This window comes from Eurytemora carolleeae, unplaced genomic scaffold, assembly GCF_000591075.1.
Source record: "Eurytemora carolleeae unplaced genomic scaffold, Eaff_2.0 scaffold158, whole genome shotgun sequence".
NCBI lineage: Eukaryota > Metazoa > Arthropoda > Copepoda > Calanoida > Temoridae > Eurytemora > Eurytemora carolleeae.
The window spans coordinates 301,007-317,368 of record NW_019396117.1 but is presented as its reverse complement, the minus strand read 5'-3'; the positions used below and the strand labels follow the sequence as shown (position 1 = coordinate 317,368).

Sequence of the window (16,362 nt, the reverse complement as noted above, 5' to 3'; positions counted from 1 at the left end):
CCCCCCCCCGAGAAAAGGCCAGTATGAAAAGAATTAATATTCTTCTCAGAGATCAACACAAAACTATTCTGTAATTGGTCCTGAACCTACTCAGCCAGAACCAATTAGAATCGTTTTAGAAGAGAAAGTTTAACTTTCATCTGTTCAAAGAAGAAAGAGAAAAACAAGAAATAATAACACTAGGGAGGAGGCGATAGGGAGTTTGTACAAGATCCAATCTGTTATCAAAATTCAAAAGTTTCATCAATTTTTCTTAAAGACTGGGTTGACTATGAAATGTTTGCTAAATTCAAATTTTGGCCATTAATTTTGTCTTAATAACTCAATGTTGTGTTGCCCCAGTTCTAACTTTTAGTTCAGTTTTTAGCTTTGGGTTTTAAAGAAGTAATTTGCAAATTCACATCGATTTCCGCTGGAAAGCTTGCAACCTTTGGATCCGTGTGATTTATGTGTATTAAATATTTGTTTAGCTTCAGAATCTAAGAAACCATAACAAGAATTTGGAGAAGGAATATAAAAAAAGAAGAAATATATTACTGTAGAGAGAAAAAAATGAAAAACAGCTGATTACTTGCAACCAACATTAAATTTCAACTTCCTATATCTTTGCAACCAGATGGTGTAAACATTTAGTATTACAAACTTTGGCTAATTTATCTAACATAATTCATAGTTAGAAATATCAAAGATTGCAACTCACCGTTCACCTCAGCTATGAAGTAGGTTTTAAAAATAGAGACACCTGGGGTTTTTTTCAGTTTCTGATGGTAGACTTTGTTTAGACCTAGCATGTAGATTTTTAGAAATCCGTGTCGAGCCCTTTTTGAGAAAATTCCATTTAAACTTTGTTGTGTAGTTCAGACTGGAAAAAGGCGTTTGACTCAAAAGTTTTCATGAGTTTATTAGGCAATTCAAAGTGATTTGAGCTTTTCTGCATAATCATATGATAAATATATCAATGTAGAATTAACAAATAGTAGAAATCAACCATATTTATAATGTTTTATAGGGTTTGAACCTCAGATGATAAAAATTGAAGCACATTTTGATGTATAAATCTAGTTTTCTCCACTATTCGTCCATAAAGACTGAAATGTAAAAGGTTCAGAAACTTTTTATGAAATACCTTAAATACACTGAAATATTTTGTTAAGGGTTTAAATGTTTTAGAGGTCATTAACCAAGTAAAACCTTATTAAAGACAAAGTAGTTCTCAAAGATACAATGCGACACTCTCTGAGCCCTTAACAATGATAAATTTATCATATGATGTTTCGGGTTTCCTAATAATCTCACGAAAACTTTTCAGTCAGATGCTTTTTTTAGTCTAAACTACACAACAAAGTTTAAATGGAATTTTCTCAAAAAGAGCTCGACGGGGATTTCAAAAAATCTACAAACAAAGTCTACCTTCAGAAACTGAAAAAAACCTCAGGGTCTCTGTTTTTAAAACGTACTTCATAGCTGAGGTGAACGGTGAATTATAATCCTTAAAAGTTCTTTTATAGGATAAAACAGAACGGATGCAAAAGTGTATTTTCTCTTTAATACCTACCTCTGAATAGGGATGTGCATTAATTTGGGTCGTTTTTTGACTCTATTTTCTTTCAGAGTAAAAATTTGGTAAAGTGTAACACAGGCAAATGTTTTTAAAATGTCCATTCTTAACATTATGCCAAGTTTTTACACTGACAAGAGATATATGTCAAAAAAGAAACAAAAAAGAAAGTAATGATAGTTTTTGGATTTTTTAAGAATAAAAATATTGAAAACTTTAATAAAAGCAAACTTTAACAGAATACAGTAAGTTTTAAAATCTTCGAAGTTTTATTAAAAAAAACTAAAAAAAACTATTCACAACCTGTGAGTGGAAAACTATTCCTGAAGGTGTATGTGACACTATTCTTCCTTCTAGAATGTATTTTAGTAATGACAAGAATATCGTTGAATAGGAACACCTCTCGTTGATGCTGTCCTGGAAATAAAATAAATGAATTATCTTAGATGTTTTATCATCTGGACTATTGGTCATCTAGTATATTACTGTACTAGGTGTCTTATCATCTGGACTATTGTTCATCTAGTATATTACTGTACTAGGTGTCTTTTCATCTGGACTACGGTTCATCTAGTACATTACTGTCCTTTGTGCCTTATCATCTGGAATAAGTACATTACTGTCCTAGGTTTCTTATCATCTGAACTAAGGTTTCTCTAGCAACGAATGTACAAAATTGTTGACAGGATTTTATTCATCAATCCAACGATTAGAAAAATCAATTGTAAATTAATCTTTTTAATTTTTCCACGTTATAAAAATTAGTTTAAAAGTCAGGAAATATTACCACAGTATCATATTTTTACATGTTTATAAAGATTTATTTTAATTTAAAAAGAAAATGTTAAAGTAAAGTTTGGAAAAAAATAAAATTTCAAATTGGTTTTTCAATTTTTAATCTAAACAAAGTTTGCGGGTTCACATGGGGAAATTCTCCAAAACAAGAAGAATATATGAATATATCAGGGTTCGTCTACCCCTGATTTTCAGAATTGGAAAAAGTGGGCTGAGGGAGGAGTGATACAAGTTTTATACAGTGTGAACCAATGAACTGTGGAATAAATGCTCCTTCTTTTACTGACGAAATATCACTAAGAATTTCATAAAAACGAAAAAATAAATTCCCAAAAGCATAATTTTTTCTGTAACCAAATTTAAAATTGAACACGACTTCATAGAAAATATGTGTGAGGGGACTGACAATGAATACCAACTTAAAAAAATAATTTCTTATAAATTAGAAAAAAAATTTCAAGAGTAGAATCTATGTCAAGGTTAAACTTAATAAAATAACTAGTTTTACAAAAATTTTATCTAGTCAAACCACAAACTTCTTCAACTTCGTATATCTAAATTATTTTTTATTTCCTACATTTTCAATTTAAAAAAAAAAACATATTTAAAGCTATAAACTGAAAATTAAAAAAAAATAAAACTGAAAATTTAAAACATTAAAAACATTTAATAGGAGTTTTAGTTTTTATTTGGCAGATGAGTTGCGAGGGATGCAGTTAGATGTTTCAGGGCTAGAGAATTAATCTAAAGTTGAAAACTAACACAAAACGTGTTCTCGGAAAAACCACCATTTGTTAATTTTAATTACACGGAACTCTATCCAGCAGTCATATCAAAATTCCCAGTTTGGAAAGTTTAAATAAAACAAATTTGTCCCCAAAAAAGTTTTTCCTATAGATGGAAGAGGTGGAAGGTAGGATGAAGGGGGGAGGTTATATGTTTGCTATTGATTAAAGAGGTGGAAGGAAGGTACATGAAAACTAACTATACATTTATGTATATTGTACATGGTACATAAAAACTAACTATATATTTATGTACACGGTACATGAAGACTAACTATATATTTATATACACGGTAAATGAAAACTAACTACATATTTACTTACATGGTACATAAATACTAACTATATATTTATGTACACGGTACATGAAAACTAACTAAATATTTATGAACACAGTCTATGAAAACTAACTATATATTTATGCACACGGTACACGAAAACTAACTATATATTTATGTTCACAGTACACGAAAACTAACTAATTGTATATTTATGTACACGGTACATAAAAACTAACTACATATTTACTTTCAGTTTGTACTGTACCTAGCTCTATGGACAGGACTAGCCGGTTGCACCAAGGTTGACGGGGTCAGAATTTATGCTTCATATAGGTTGAATTTACTTTTACTAAAGGGGCAGATGTGCGTGTCCTTTCACAACAAATTAATAATAATATTTTAATCTATTCACTATTCATTGATCAAATACTTATTATTTGTTTAAAAATTGACCAACAGAATTTATTTCTGACACACATCCCAATTATTTGTTAATCTGGGGTGAAATGCTCAGGTTACTAAAGTAACAATATTCATTCAAGTCAACTGCTAAGATATGGCCGGCAATAGGTAACATACGTACACTTTTATATATATAAATCTAAAGCTCAGCTTCATCATCACTCCCCTAATTTTCGAAAACATTAAAGGGACTGTAAACATAATCTCATTCTCCATGCAATGATGGCAATGTCCGTTTCACAACGTTGCCATTACTTAAATAAATAAAACAGTCACCCATCAATCTGAAGAGAGGTTAGTGAAAGCCAACGTCATCGCACTACCTCCAAAGGAAGTAGTGGGTTGTCATTGGTGGTTCGCCACACTGAACCAAAGTGTGGACCACCAAGCATGGGTCAAGTTCAATGGCGTACTGCTGCAAACTTACCAGATGCATGAAGGTCCCTTCAGTACCTTCATGAAAATGATAAAATAAGAGTAATATTTTATATACAACAATACGGTTTACCTCAAAAGGTACCCTATCGTCCGTAAGCCTCCGAAGCTGACAGCAACGCCTCCAGAATAACTGCCATTTTCTGTCCCCTATCCAGTGACTCAGCTTTCATAATCTTGAACTTTAGCCTTTACGCCCGTACCACTGGACATGCTAGAATTACCTGGGACTCCATCAGCTTAACTCTGACTCCCATGTCTGTATAAAGATGACACCGCACATGTCTGGCGCCAAATCTATTTATGTAGCGATTCCCCAACTGAGCATTACCACCCCGCACCAGTCTTAGGGTCTTGCTGGCTTTACAGTCAGTTACATGTCTCTAAAGAAGTGAGCCACAATCCTCAAAAGGGTTTTCATGCCATTCTTGGGGGTCCTGGACAGCAGCAACAAAGAACAAGGCTGTAAGAATCATTTTGTCAAGAACCCCCCCCCTTGTATCTAGCGCTACCTCTATCGATGCAATGTACAAAGCAAATAACACCCTGCGTGAAGTAAACTGGATTCGAGAGCCCCTGGAACTAATTGATCCTCACACAGTCATTAAAATACATTGACTGGATCAGGCCCACCACCCGTCAAACAAACCCAATGTGGCGTAGCTTGTGTAAAGCAGCTCCCTGCAAACCGTATCATAAACCTTTGCATAAGCCTTTGCACAGAACGCCAAGGAGATGCAGCGTTTCTTTCTCTTGGCTGACCTTAGAGCGGACAAGATCTTTAATACACAATCTGTAGTGGACCTTGTCTGCCTGAACCCATACTGAACCAGGCCATAAAAACCTTCCCTTTCACAAATTTTGTTTATGCGTTTGTGTATGATTTTAGTCAAGATAACACTTGACTTAGCAGTTATCGGACGCTTTTTGGTGACGACAAGAAAAGGCTCCTGTTTGTCGATTAGGGTTATCTTCCCAACCTGGAGCGAACCCAGCACACTTCCCTCTGCTAGGGATTCATTTATTACGTTCGTTATCAGTGCTATCATATATAAGCTGGCCCCCTTCAAAATCGTTGAAAAGACATTATCCACGCCAGAAGCTCTATCTGACTTAAGGGACCTTATGACCTCCCCTTCATTTGTGGGGCAGCAAACCTTTTCCTAATTTATCTATTTCCTTCGGAATCCAACTTTCGTAGTCTGTAGTGCTCTTAACCAGCACTTCCTTCACCAATTGCTCCCCTCCTGTTGTGAAGATCTTGATGAATTGGACATAAAGGTTTACACCTTTGAAGACTCATTATTTTTAATTGGGCTTTCTCTACAAAAGTGACTTGCGGATTTCTACTGCAGGAAAACAAAGGAATTCAAACCTAGAACAATGTTTACCGGATACCGTGTCAATCGGACATTGCCTCTTTGCATGGAGGGTCACTTGAAATGACTTGAAATACAGTCCCTTTAAGAAATATGAAATTGTTTATTTAAATCCTACCGGATCAACGTCAGCTCCTCCATCTATCCCTCGCAGGTTCTTGATAAAATCCTCTGCCTTCATCCTCTTCTCCGGTTTGAGGCTGGGTGTGTGGAGGTCGGTGTTTAGGAGGATGATTGCGAAAGCAAGGATGAATATTGTGTCCGGGGAGTGGAGTTTACTGAAAACAGACAAAAATTAATTTTTTACCATCATATTTTTTTACTAGCTTTTCAGTAACACTTAAAACAAAAATTTAATTTGAAATAATAAAATTATTTTGAGGGTACCCATGGGTTCCCTCAAAAATATTCCGCCAATTCAGTCAACCGTTTAGCCAGCTATAGCTGACATATATAATTGATTGAAAAGCTTTATTAAACAGATTGAAACACCTGGCATTGTCCAGGTTTATATCAATTTCATAATAATATTTTCTTTAAATTTTTTTAGTCTATGTCACCCCCTCCCCCCCGAGTCTCCATGGTTCCCCTCAAAAAATATTAGCAAACTTGGCCAAGCCGTTTGATCAGCTATAATAAAAAATATATATATATATTATATATATGAGAAGAGCTTTATTCTATATATTTAGCAGGGGTAATTTTTTTTGAATATTTAGAAATAAGGAAGGACTGAGCCCTGAACAGCAAGTTTTTCTTTTATTTCTGGTATTTAAAAAAATTATTTTTACAACACCCTAATATTTTTTTCCCTTTTCCCCCCCAATTCAGCAATAACAGAATTTTTGAAGTTGGGGAAATCATTTTCAAAATATAAATAAATATCCCTGATATATTAAAAGCAGAAATGAAGGAGGTTGGGGTATACTTTTAAATAAAACGTACTCATGTCCCTGTGAATGTAAAACCTTATTGATTCAGTAATATATTCTGAAGCCATACATTACGTCTTAATTATCAAAACAAATATATCAAATTCAAGTAAATATTAGTAAATAAATATTTGCAAGGTCAGAATAAAATCTTAAAGGCGTAATTTTTTTAAAAATATATCTCAGAACACCAATAATATTCATTTTAAATTTTACAAATTGTTCTAATTTAAACAAGCTTAGAATTATCCTGCTTTATTACTGTTCTTTAAACTACATTAATATTTTTCATTCTATTTCTATTATTTTCACGCAGATATAATGATTAAGAGATCAGACATGGAAAATTATATTCACGTATATATTATGATTAAAGGGTGAGAAAGGGAATATTATATTCACGTATATATAATGATTAAAAGATCAGACAGGGAATATTATTTTCACGTAAATATAATGATTAAAAGATCAGACAGGGTTTTAACTTTCTTGACGAACACAGTGACAAAACTTAAGACTTTATGAAACCCAGTATCGGAAACCCGTGTTCGAATTTGATGAATTTGAGCCGCGTCTTAAATCCGCCAAAACCCGGTTTAAATTTAGCGCCGGCTTAAATCTTGAAACAATGAATACAATTTTAAGTGGAACCAACCATATTTGAGCCACGGCTTAAATTTAAGCCGCGGCTTAAATTCTTTAAATTCGGTCTCCGGTCTCAACTTTGTATATACCAACATTTATGCTCTCCTTTCATTTTCTTGCAATCTACTCAAGTTTATAAATATAAACCCCAAAACGAAACGGGAGTTTCATTGAACAAGACTCTCTTAAATTTCCGTGGCTGTATGTAGGCTAGCTATTAATAATTTATCTATGTTTAAAAACAGGAAGTTTATCTCATACACCCGTCAATTCTTAGATAAATGTCACTCAGTGTGTCATTTTTTATACGATCTGTCTGATTATTTAATTGAACTCACGATACATTGGAGATTCACAATTCAATCAATCAATCAATGGTGATTGATCTTAAACCCCGCCCCAGATTGGGAAATTAATACCACCCCTGGAAACTATATTAATTAAAAATCCCAATAAAAACTGTTTTAGTTAAATGACGAAAATAACTTTTTTCTCCCTCGTGTTTTGAGAAGCTAATCTTCTTCAATGTTAGTTTTCTCTCTTAAAATTTTCATTTGTTGACAAAACAAAACTAGTTTTTCAGAGCCTAAAGCATTGAGCAAGGTTCTATAAAAAATGTTTAAATGCTGGTTTACCTTGCAATATTAGGATTACAGGTGCAGTATCTTTGACTAAATACTTCCATCAATCTTTCGATCTTCTGCGCTTCTCCAGGCATTCTACACATTATATAATAATGATAATAATGATAAAAATGATAAAAAGGACAATAATGACAACAATGACAACAATGACAACAATGACAACAATGACAACAATGACAACCATGACAACCATGACAACCATGACAACCATGACAACCATGACAACCATGACAACCATGACAACAATGACAACAATGACAACAATGACAACAATGACAATAATGACAATAATGACAATAATGACAATAATGACAATAATGACAATAATGACAACCATGACAACCATGACAACAATGACAATAATGACAATAATGACAATAATGACAATAATGACAATAATGACAATAATGACAATAATGACAATAATGACAATAATGACTATAATGACAATACTAATAATAATGATAATAATAATAAATTCACAAATGACATTGATACCCCGTAGTTGAGGTTTAGAGACAATATTCCTAAAATGGCAAAATGCAGCGTGAAGTTAAAATGTCATGTATTTTAATATTACAGAGAGTAAACTCTTTTTAAATTGTCATTTTTATTAAACGGGTCCAACAAAATATTTGATTTATGATTTAATTCTATTAGCCGGTAATGCAAACTTCATTAGCTTTAAGTCTGTTTATTTAATTATACGCTCCAAAAAAAGTTAATGATGAGCATTGTGGCTAGAATTTTGTCAAAGAATAAATCCATATCAAAGAGGAGAACGTTAAAATTTCAAGGGACTTGAAATAAAAAGAGGGAAATATTATCAATAATATTGAAACTAATCAATTTTTAAAAATCAAAAATATGGTTAGCTCATTTAGTCTTGAAGCTTAAGGGCTTATAGGGGTACTGTTGTAAATCAGACATGCCACTCTGTAAACGGAGGGTTATTTGAAATTAAATCTACAGTCCCTTTAAGGTATATTTACCTGAAATATGTTTGGAACTTCCTGAGTGCTGAATCCACCTGTGTCCCGCTGAGGTCGACCTCGGCCGCGAAGCACGTGAGGACGGCCTGGTTGAAAGGATGGCTTATATTGCCCAGGTACTCTCCGATCATCTGCTTGGACAACCCCTTCCTGGTGACCAGGAACCGGGCCACGGCGGCGGGGGAGTTGTCCAAGAACCCCTTGTTGATGAGGTAGTTAATCCCCTTCTCCGGCTTCTTGTTAAATATATTGAGTCCGGTTCTATAATGACGTTTCCGGATGACCTCGTTGACTGCATAGTTACCCGGATATCCGTCCTTGCTCCGACTTGGAATTCCGTCCTGACCGCTCTGATCCAGGTTCCGGTCGGCGGCCGACCGGAAGTTCCGGTTTAGGTCACGCGGAGTATTTCTTGAGTCTGAGGGAGGGTTGGGGGAAGGATGGGCAGAGAATTGCTTTGGTTCAAGTTTAGACTGGAGAACGTCCAACCCACCAATCCTACAAGAAAATAGAATTATTATAGAGTTTAACAACTAAAACCTAATCCGTTGAAAAGAATTTCAAAACTAGAAAGCAAACTGAAATTGAAGAATTTAATAACTTTATTCTGTAAATATTGAAATGTTTTTAGCTGACAACAGATTAACCGATCTTTAATTAGTCTAGACTCCGATCTGTTGAAAAATGTGAGATTGGTAAATCTGTTGTGTTTGATTAAGCTTAGATGAAACGATAAATTAATCAATTCAAAGTCTCGGTTATAAAAACTGATCTATTTTATTACAAAATTTAAAGAAAGTAATATTCAAGTTCAAATAGTTTATCTTATTCGTTTTTTTAAAACCATTTACAGAAAGGTGTAAATTATTTTTAGACTATGTGTTTGTGTTCAATTAAGTTCTTTTCCGTGCATTTGGAAAAATTCAAAATATTTTTTGAGGAAATGCATTTGACAATATTACATATGTTTGAAGTTTAAAGAATTTTATATAAATTTTTCCGTTTGCAATATGTATCAAAGGGGGATTGTTCCCAATATTGAAATGTTTCAGGTATGCTGGGTATTTAGAATTGAACCTGAATCCAGTTTAGTTATTTAATAAAGATAAATAGATAATAAGATACAATAAAAGAAAAATGGAACAATTGATGGATAGAGAAAAGACAGATTGATGATAGGTAAAACGCAAAAGGAATGAACAAAAAAATGCTCATTTGTATTAAAGTGTGGGGAAAAACAAAGGAACTACAAATGAACATATTTTATTCCAAATGAACAAAAAAATGTTCAATCAAATTAAAATTTAAAATTTCACCATTTTTCACATTAAACATTACATATGAATATATTTAAGTGCAAATGAACAAAAAAATGTTCAATCGAACTAAAATTTAAAATTTCAGCATTTTGCCCATAAAAAATAATTATTTAAAGAAACAAAACAATAGTCCGTTTGAACAAATTTTTTGTTGGAAATGTTCTTTTGCACTAATGTTCAATTGCACTTATATCTAAAACAATAGTCAGTTCGAACAATTTTTTGTTGGAATTTTTTATTTGCACTAAAGTTTAATAGCACTAATATTTACGAAAAAAAATTTAGTCCGTTTGAACAAATTTTTTGTTGGAAATGTTAATTTGCACTAATAATTACAGAAGAAAAAAAAAACAAATATTTTAAGTATTCCAGATCAATTGCACTAATGATCATTTGTACTAAATATTCCTGATTCCTGGAGGGGGAAAATAAAATGGGGTTTACTACTCTCAATGATTACCTGAGACTGGACTGTGTAGAGCTGGACCTGGAGTGAAATTCACTATTCCTAATAATTACCTGGAATTGTGTAGAGCTGAACCTGGAGTAGGATTCACTACTCCAAATGATTACCTGGGAATGTGTAGAGCTGGACCTGGAGTAGGGTTCACTACTCCTAATGATTACCTGGGACTGGACTGTGTAGAGCTGGACCTGGAGTGAGGTTCGCTACTCCGAGCTGGATAAAGTTCACCGGACTCTCCAACATCAAGGCTGGTTAATCGGGATACAGTTCTCTTAGGTACATCAGGAGCTCTCTTTCTAGACCCAGATACTCTACACAAGCAATCAATTAATCAATCAACTGTATTCACCAAACCACAGCCAAAATGATTTACATAAAAATACTAAAACATTAACATTGCCCAAAAACGTGTATTTTTAAGTGGTTTGAAATAAATCCGTCACAGCAAAAAAGAGANGGGGGGGTTGAAAAACAATGGAAAGTGCATTTCTCACAAATAAAAATTAGACTGTTAATAAAAATTAGACTGTTAACTGAAGGACATTTGAGATGTTCTCCACAGAGAGCTAATTTAAAATTAATAAAAATATGAAAGGGGCAAACTTGGGGGAGGTGGAAGGGGTAGTTGATCATGATTATATTTTATTTGATGAAGGGGAATGGTATAAATATTTATTATTTATGTTATCATAATTATATAGAATGAAAAAAATATGATATGGCTGATGGTAATGGGGATTATTGGCTTTGTTTAATAATGATTCTTCTGCGAATTTTTCTGCCAATCTTTTCAGAAAAGAGTTTTCAAAGTTTGGATGAGTTAAAAAGACAGAAAGCGTGGTATCGGGTGACCCTCCGTGCAAATATCGCAAGGCCAGATTCACAACAGTACCTTTATAAGCTTTGTCTGATTACGAATGAATTATATATCAATCTTTATAATTTTGAAAACTGTTTATTTTCAATTGTGGTTTCTGTACACTGACTCAATCATTTCTACAGCAGTAAAACATTAGAATTATCAGAATGAAAAACTTTTAAACCTAAAAAACGACAATAACTTCCACAAAGGTTTCTAAGATACTGTTGTGAATCGGGCAATGTCATCTTTTCATGGAGGGTCACTTGAAATTACGCTTACAGTCCCTCTACAGTGTCAAAAGACCTTTTTATAATCGTTTCTCATAGAAAATATATACAGCTGAATTAAGAAAAAAGTTGAGGCACATATTTAGTTGAAACTATTTTTTTACCAACCTGTGAGAATGATGAGACGGTAAAGCCTGACCCGAACCACAGTTTGCACAGTGCGCGTGGCTCGGTCCTATTACCCGGCCTGCGCTCAGCTGACGCTGGACCAGAGCGCGGTTCATGCACGCTAGTGCGGCACGGTCCGGGAGATAATCCACAGGGAAGGATTGCATATCAGCGTCGGAGGATTCCTCATCCTCTAATGAGAGACCAGGACGCACTCCGATATGATTATGAGGTGTGTGCGCCCCCCAGTGACGGGTTGGACAAGAGTGGGTGTGGCAATCATGATGCTGCCCGCCCCCAGGTGGGGGAGTGCTGCTAATATGAGAATGGTTCAATGCACAGCTCGGGAGACGGTGACTGTTATCGAACTGATGTTGATGACGGAATTCTTCTATAGAACATTTAGTTGACGATGTACTAACTCTAGTTTCACTTTGATTGTACTGACTTACTTTAGTCAAACCTAAACATTTACGGAAATTAATAAATACAAAAAGATTTTTAATATATAAGTACAGGTTTAAACTGTATAAATCTAATCCCAATAAAAATAACTCAAGTTTTATTTCTCTCATTTAAATACTTGAGTAAAACTTGTACTAACATAATTAAAGCAGGATATTCAAAAAAAGAACGTGTAACAAAAAAGTTCTGGGAATTCTTAACTTCTTAAAAATTTAGTTTCCAACATTGTATACAACCAGTGCTTAGGATCCATTTAATTTTGATGCGGATCCGGATCCGCACATGAAAAAAATGGATTCCAGGTCATTTCTGTAAGACTTACTGAATTTTTTTGACAAAAAATAATTTTCAAATTTTTTTATTTTATTTTTTTCCGCTCATTTTTATCCTAAAACTTGATGAACCATCAGAAATAATTTTTTATAATCTTTTTTTCAAAAGTTCCGATTTGGGTTTAAGGAGTAAAAAAGTTTTTTTACAGTTTTTGGTTGATATTTTACTCCTTGGATCCGGATCCGTGGATCCGCATATTTTTGCAGGAAGCCAAAATCTTGCGGATCCAACAAATCCGGATCCTAAGCACTGTATACAACAGTGTACAACATTCTTCAATATTGTACAATATTGAACAATATTGTATAACATTGTACATGTACATAATTGTTAGATACTCTACATTCAATACTTTGTACACAGTAAACTGTACAGTGCATGATGTAAGTAAACTGTACCTGCATATGATGATTTTGCTGTGCTACTGTACACACAGCAGTCATGATGAAAATTCTGTTGAGTTCCATCCGTAGAATCATTAGCCGCGTCCTGCATCCGTCCGCCGTCCTGGGCCCCTCCCCCTCCGGACATACTGGCGAATCTCCGGCTAAGTCTGTTGGAGGTAATCGCCTTAAATTTCTTATCCATCGTGTACCGACGGTATGCCCTCTGAATTGTGTTTGCAGCGGAGTTTGCAGTGTTGGATCCGCCATATTTATTCGACAAAACTTCCATCTGCTTATCCAACAAATCCTGAGTAAAAATGGAAGTCTGACAATATTTTTATAAGTGGCACTCTGGTTATTGAGTGGCATGTTAGATTCACAACGGTACCCTTTAAAGCTTTTTCAGATCAAGAATCATGCGATGTATCATCTCTTTGAAAACAAATTAAATATTTTCAACAATTGCAGTTTTTACTTCAGAAACAATGAAGGTATTGGTCAGAATTAAACATTTTCAAACTAGAAAAACGACGGTATTTCCCACAGTATTGATAAGATTCAGACAAAGTTTAAGGGGTCCCATGTAAGTCGGGTCATTAAAAACTACGTCCACAGACCCTTTAATATACAAGAAACCATATTTGGGACAATATATTGATACTAGATATTGACACGAATCGGAATTAAATTTCAAGTTAGGAATTTGCAAATTCAGGTTGTTGAAAACTATTGCGCAATCAATATAAAAATTATTTATATCCATAAATATTTTTATAAAATTATGCATAAATAACAAAATTATAATATGTATCAGGGCAGGGCTTAGATATATTTTTTTTTACAAGAACGTCTGGTATGTTTTAATGTCTGTAAATACAGGGTTTTAGTAGAGCAAAAATCATAAGTATGCCAAAGAGTCTAACAAGTCGATTTTTAAAGATTCTTTAACAATACCTGACTCAACTCGTAGGGCTCTGACATTTGTGCCCGCGAAAGGCATTTTCTGCCCGGCTTTCCGCCGGGACTTTGCTCGCTGTACTTCCTCATGTCGGATGCACTACTTCCGGCCCGGTCAAAACTTGCCCTAAAACAAGATTTCACTTTGTTAAAACATCAATAAATAAGATTAAAATTATGATTAGAATTATTCTCAGGCTTCGCATTGAAGTAAAATATAAGATGATTTCTGATTATTATTTGGATAAAATGATACATATTAACAATTCAAATCATTTCAAGAATTTAAGAAATTCAAGAAAATCAATTTAAAAGTTTAGACTTTTTTCTTTAACCTTTTCCTCATCTTTGCTTTGGTTTTTTTTCAGCATTCTTGTTTTAGTTGCCTAACAAATCAGTTTCTTATTATTTTAGGGGGAGGGGGCAATTTTATGCCCCCCCCCATATCATTTTCATAGGACGGATTTTAAATTCGGATCCACATATAAATGGAAGGATCCTATAGAGCAGGGGAAGGCTAAGATTTCTTGACGACTTTTATGGAAAAAAAAAAAAAAAAAAACAGATTACAAGATTTTTTTTAAATCGACTTTTCAACCATAAACGCCGCTTTATGTTTAAATTTTTTAAAACAAAATCAGATTAAATAAATGAGTTAAACCAGTGGTCAGCTGTCAAATACAACTGTAAAGAATTTATGCGTGGGCAAAAAATAAACAACAAGAAGACATGGGAATAATAAGCAATAATGAAAAGGAGGAAAGGGGGTAACGGGATCGTACTAATGTTACTACTGTAAAATGTGTAAACAATGACAAGTTTAATTACAGTGTACTTATGGCAACTTTAATTACCGGTAAACGATTTAGGACAAATGAGACCGAGCCTAACCCCCAACCGGACCCCTTCTCCTTCCCTCTCTGCGAAAATGCATTATTAAAAGAAGCATACCTTTTCCGAGCATTAAGGCTAGGAGAGTATAGGGCCTTCCTAGCAGCCTCAATTTGACGAAGAGGTCCTTCAATATAGTTCTCTAGATTTAAATGATTCTCATCCGTCCCTGAACAATGAAAACAAAATAAAAGGACTGAAAGCGTAATTTTGTGTGAACCTCTATGCAAAGATAGCAATGCCCAATTCACAATGGTATCCTTGAAACCTTTCTCTGTTCAATAACGCGGAAGATATTGTAGTTTTTCTAGGTCTAGTCCCGTCTTTGATTCTAATCATTCCTGTAATGGTTTCCTGCATGTAAAGTCACTAAAGTAGAAAACTCTCTTTTTTTAAATTAAAAACATTTATACAAAATTCACATCAGACCATGATTTTAAGGGTTGTGAATCTGACTTTGCCAACTTTTCATGGAGTAACTTGAAACTACGCTTAGAGTTCCTTTAAACCCAATGTGCTTAAATTTGTCAGTGTTCCCCTAGAAGGGGGGGGGGGGGTAGGTGCGCTTTGTGGGGAAAACTGAAAAACACTAAAAACTTAACATACTGATGAAAAAAAAAAATTTAAGGGGAATGATCAAGTTAAAGTCATATCCTGTATTATATTTGAAGAATTTATTACATTAAAGTTTAGAAAATAAGAAACGTAAAATGTTACCCAAACAGTTGTCTCTTGAATAGGACTGACTTCTAAAATCTGCAGTCTGAACTTCCTAAATAACTCAAATCAAACCAGACTTTTAGGGACGCCCTACGACCACATAACCATTCTTGAAATGACTTTAGTAATACCATTTTTGCTGTTTATAAAACCCTTTATTTCTAATACACGTTCTATTTTATGCAGACTAAAAGTACGCGATATGCTTAACTCAAATAAGTAAATAATATAATACAAGAGTTTTAAGAATTTGATTAAAATTGTTCTCTTGGTAATCACCCATTTTCCACCAACTGTATAATTACACGGTTGTAGACGTTGAATTGGAGTTGACAGAGATTATATATAAAATAATGGAAGGGAGGGGTAGGTCCAAAAATTCTATATAGAATATAGTATATACTATATGAGATAAATAAAACTGACCGACTTAATTATAAAAAAAATACTAATACATGGTTACAAATGTTTTTCATTTTCAAAAACCACACAATTTCTCTTTTACCTACAGTTTACTATACATTAAAAAATAGTTATTTAATTATTTCAAAACTAATTGATGATTCTGCTCTAGAGAACGCGGGTCTGTCCTAGTATACGATTTTTAGACCCCCCCCCCCTCCTTCTCCTGTCAATTTTATACATGACCACTTTTTCTAC

The 16,362-nt window shown here is 33.8% G+C and overlaps 1 protein-coding gene across 1 annotated transcript in view; it reads right to left on the bottom strand.

The window, feature by feature from the left end:
• LOC111695457 (IQ motif and SEC7 domain-containing protein 1) overlaps positions 1–16,362 on the bottom strand; it is a 27,786-nt gene that overhangs the window by 8,290 nt on the left and 3,134 nt on the right. Inside the window, exons 2-12 of the mRNA XM_023464790.1 lie at positions 15,700–15,754; positions 15,043–15,151; positions 14,089–14,218; positions 13,147–13,441; positions 11,951–12,413; positions 10,855–11,004; positions 8,909–9,406; positions 7,908–7,991; positions 5,803–5,973; positions 4,966–5,078; positions 1,862–1,975 (exon numbers count right to left, since the gene is read on the bottom strand). Of these exons, the coding sequence (XP_023320558.1) occupies positions 1,862–1,975; positions 4,966–5,078; positions 5,803–5,973; positions 7,908–7,991; positions 8,909–9,406; positions 10,855–11,004; positions 11,951–12,413; positions 13,147–13,441; positions 14,089–14,218; positions 15,043–15,151; positions 15,700–15,754 (2,182 nt within the window). The remainder of the gene's footprint in view (positions 1–1,861; positions 1,976–4,965; positions 5,079–5,802; positions 5,974–7,907; positions 7,992–8,908; positions 9,407–10,854; positions 11,005–11,950; positions 12,414–13,146; positions 13,442–14,088; positions 14,219–15,042; positions 15,152–15,699; positions 15,755–16,362) is intronic.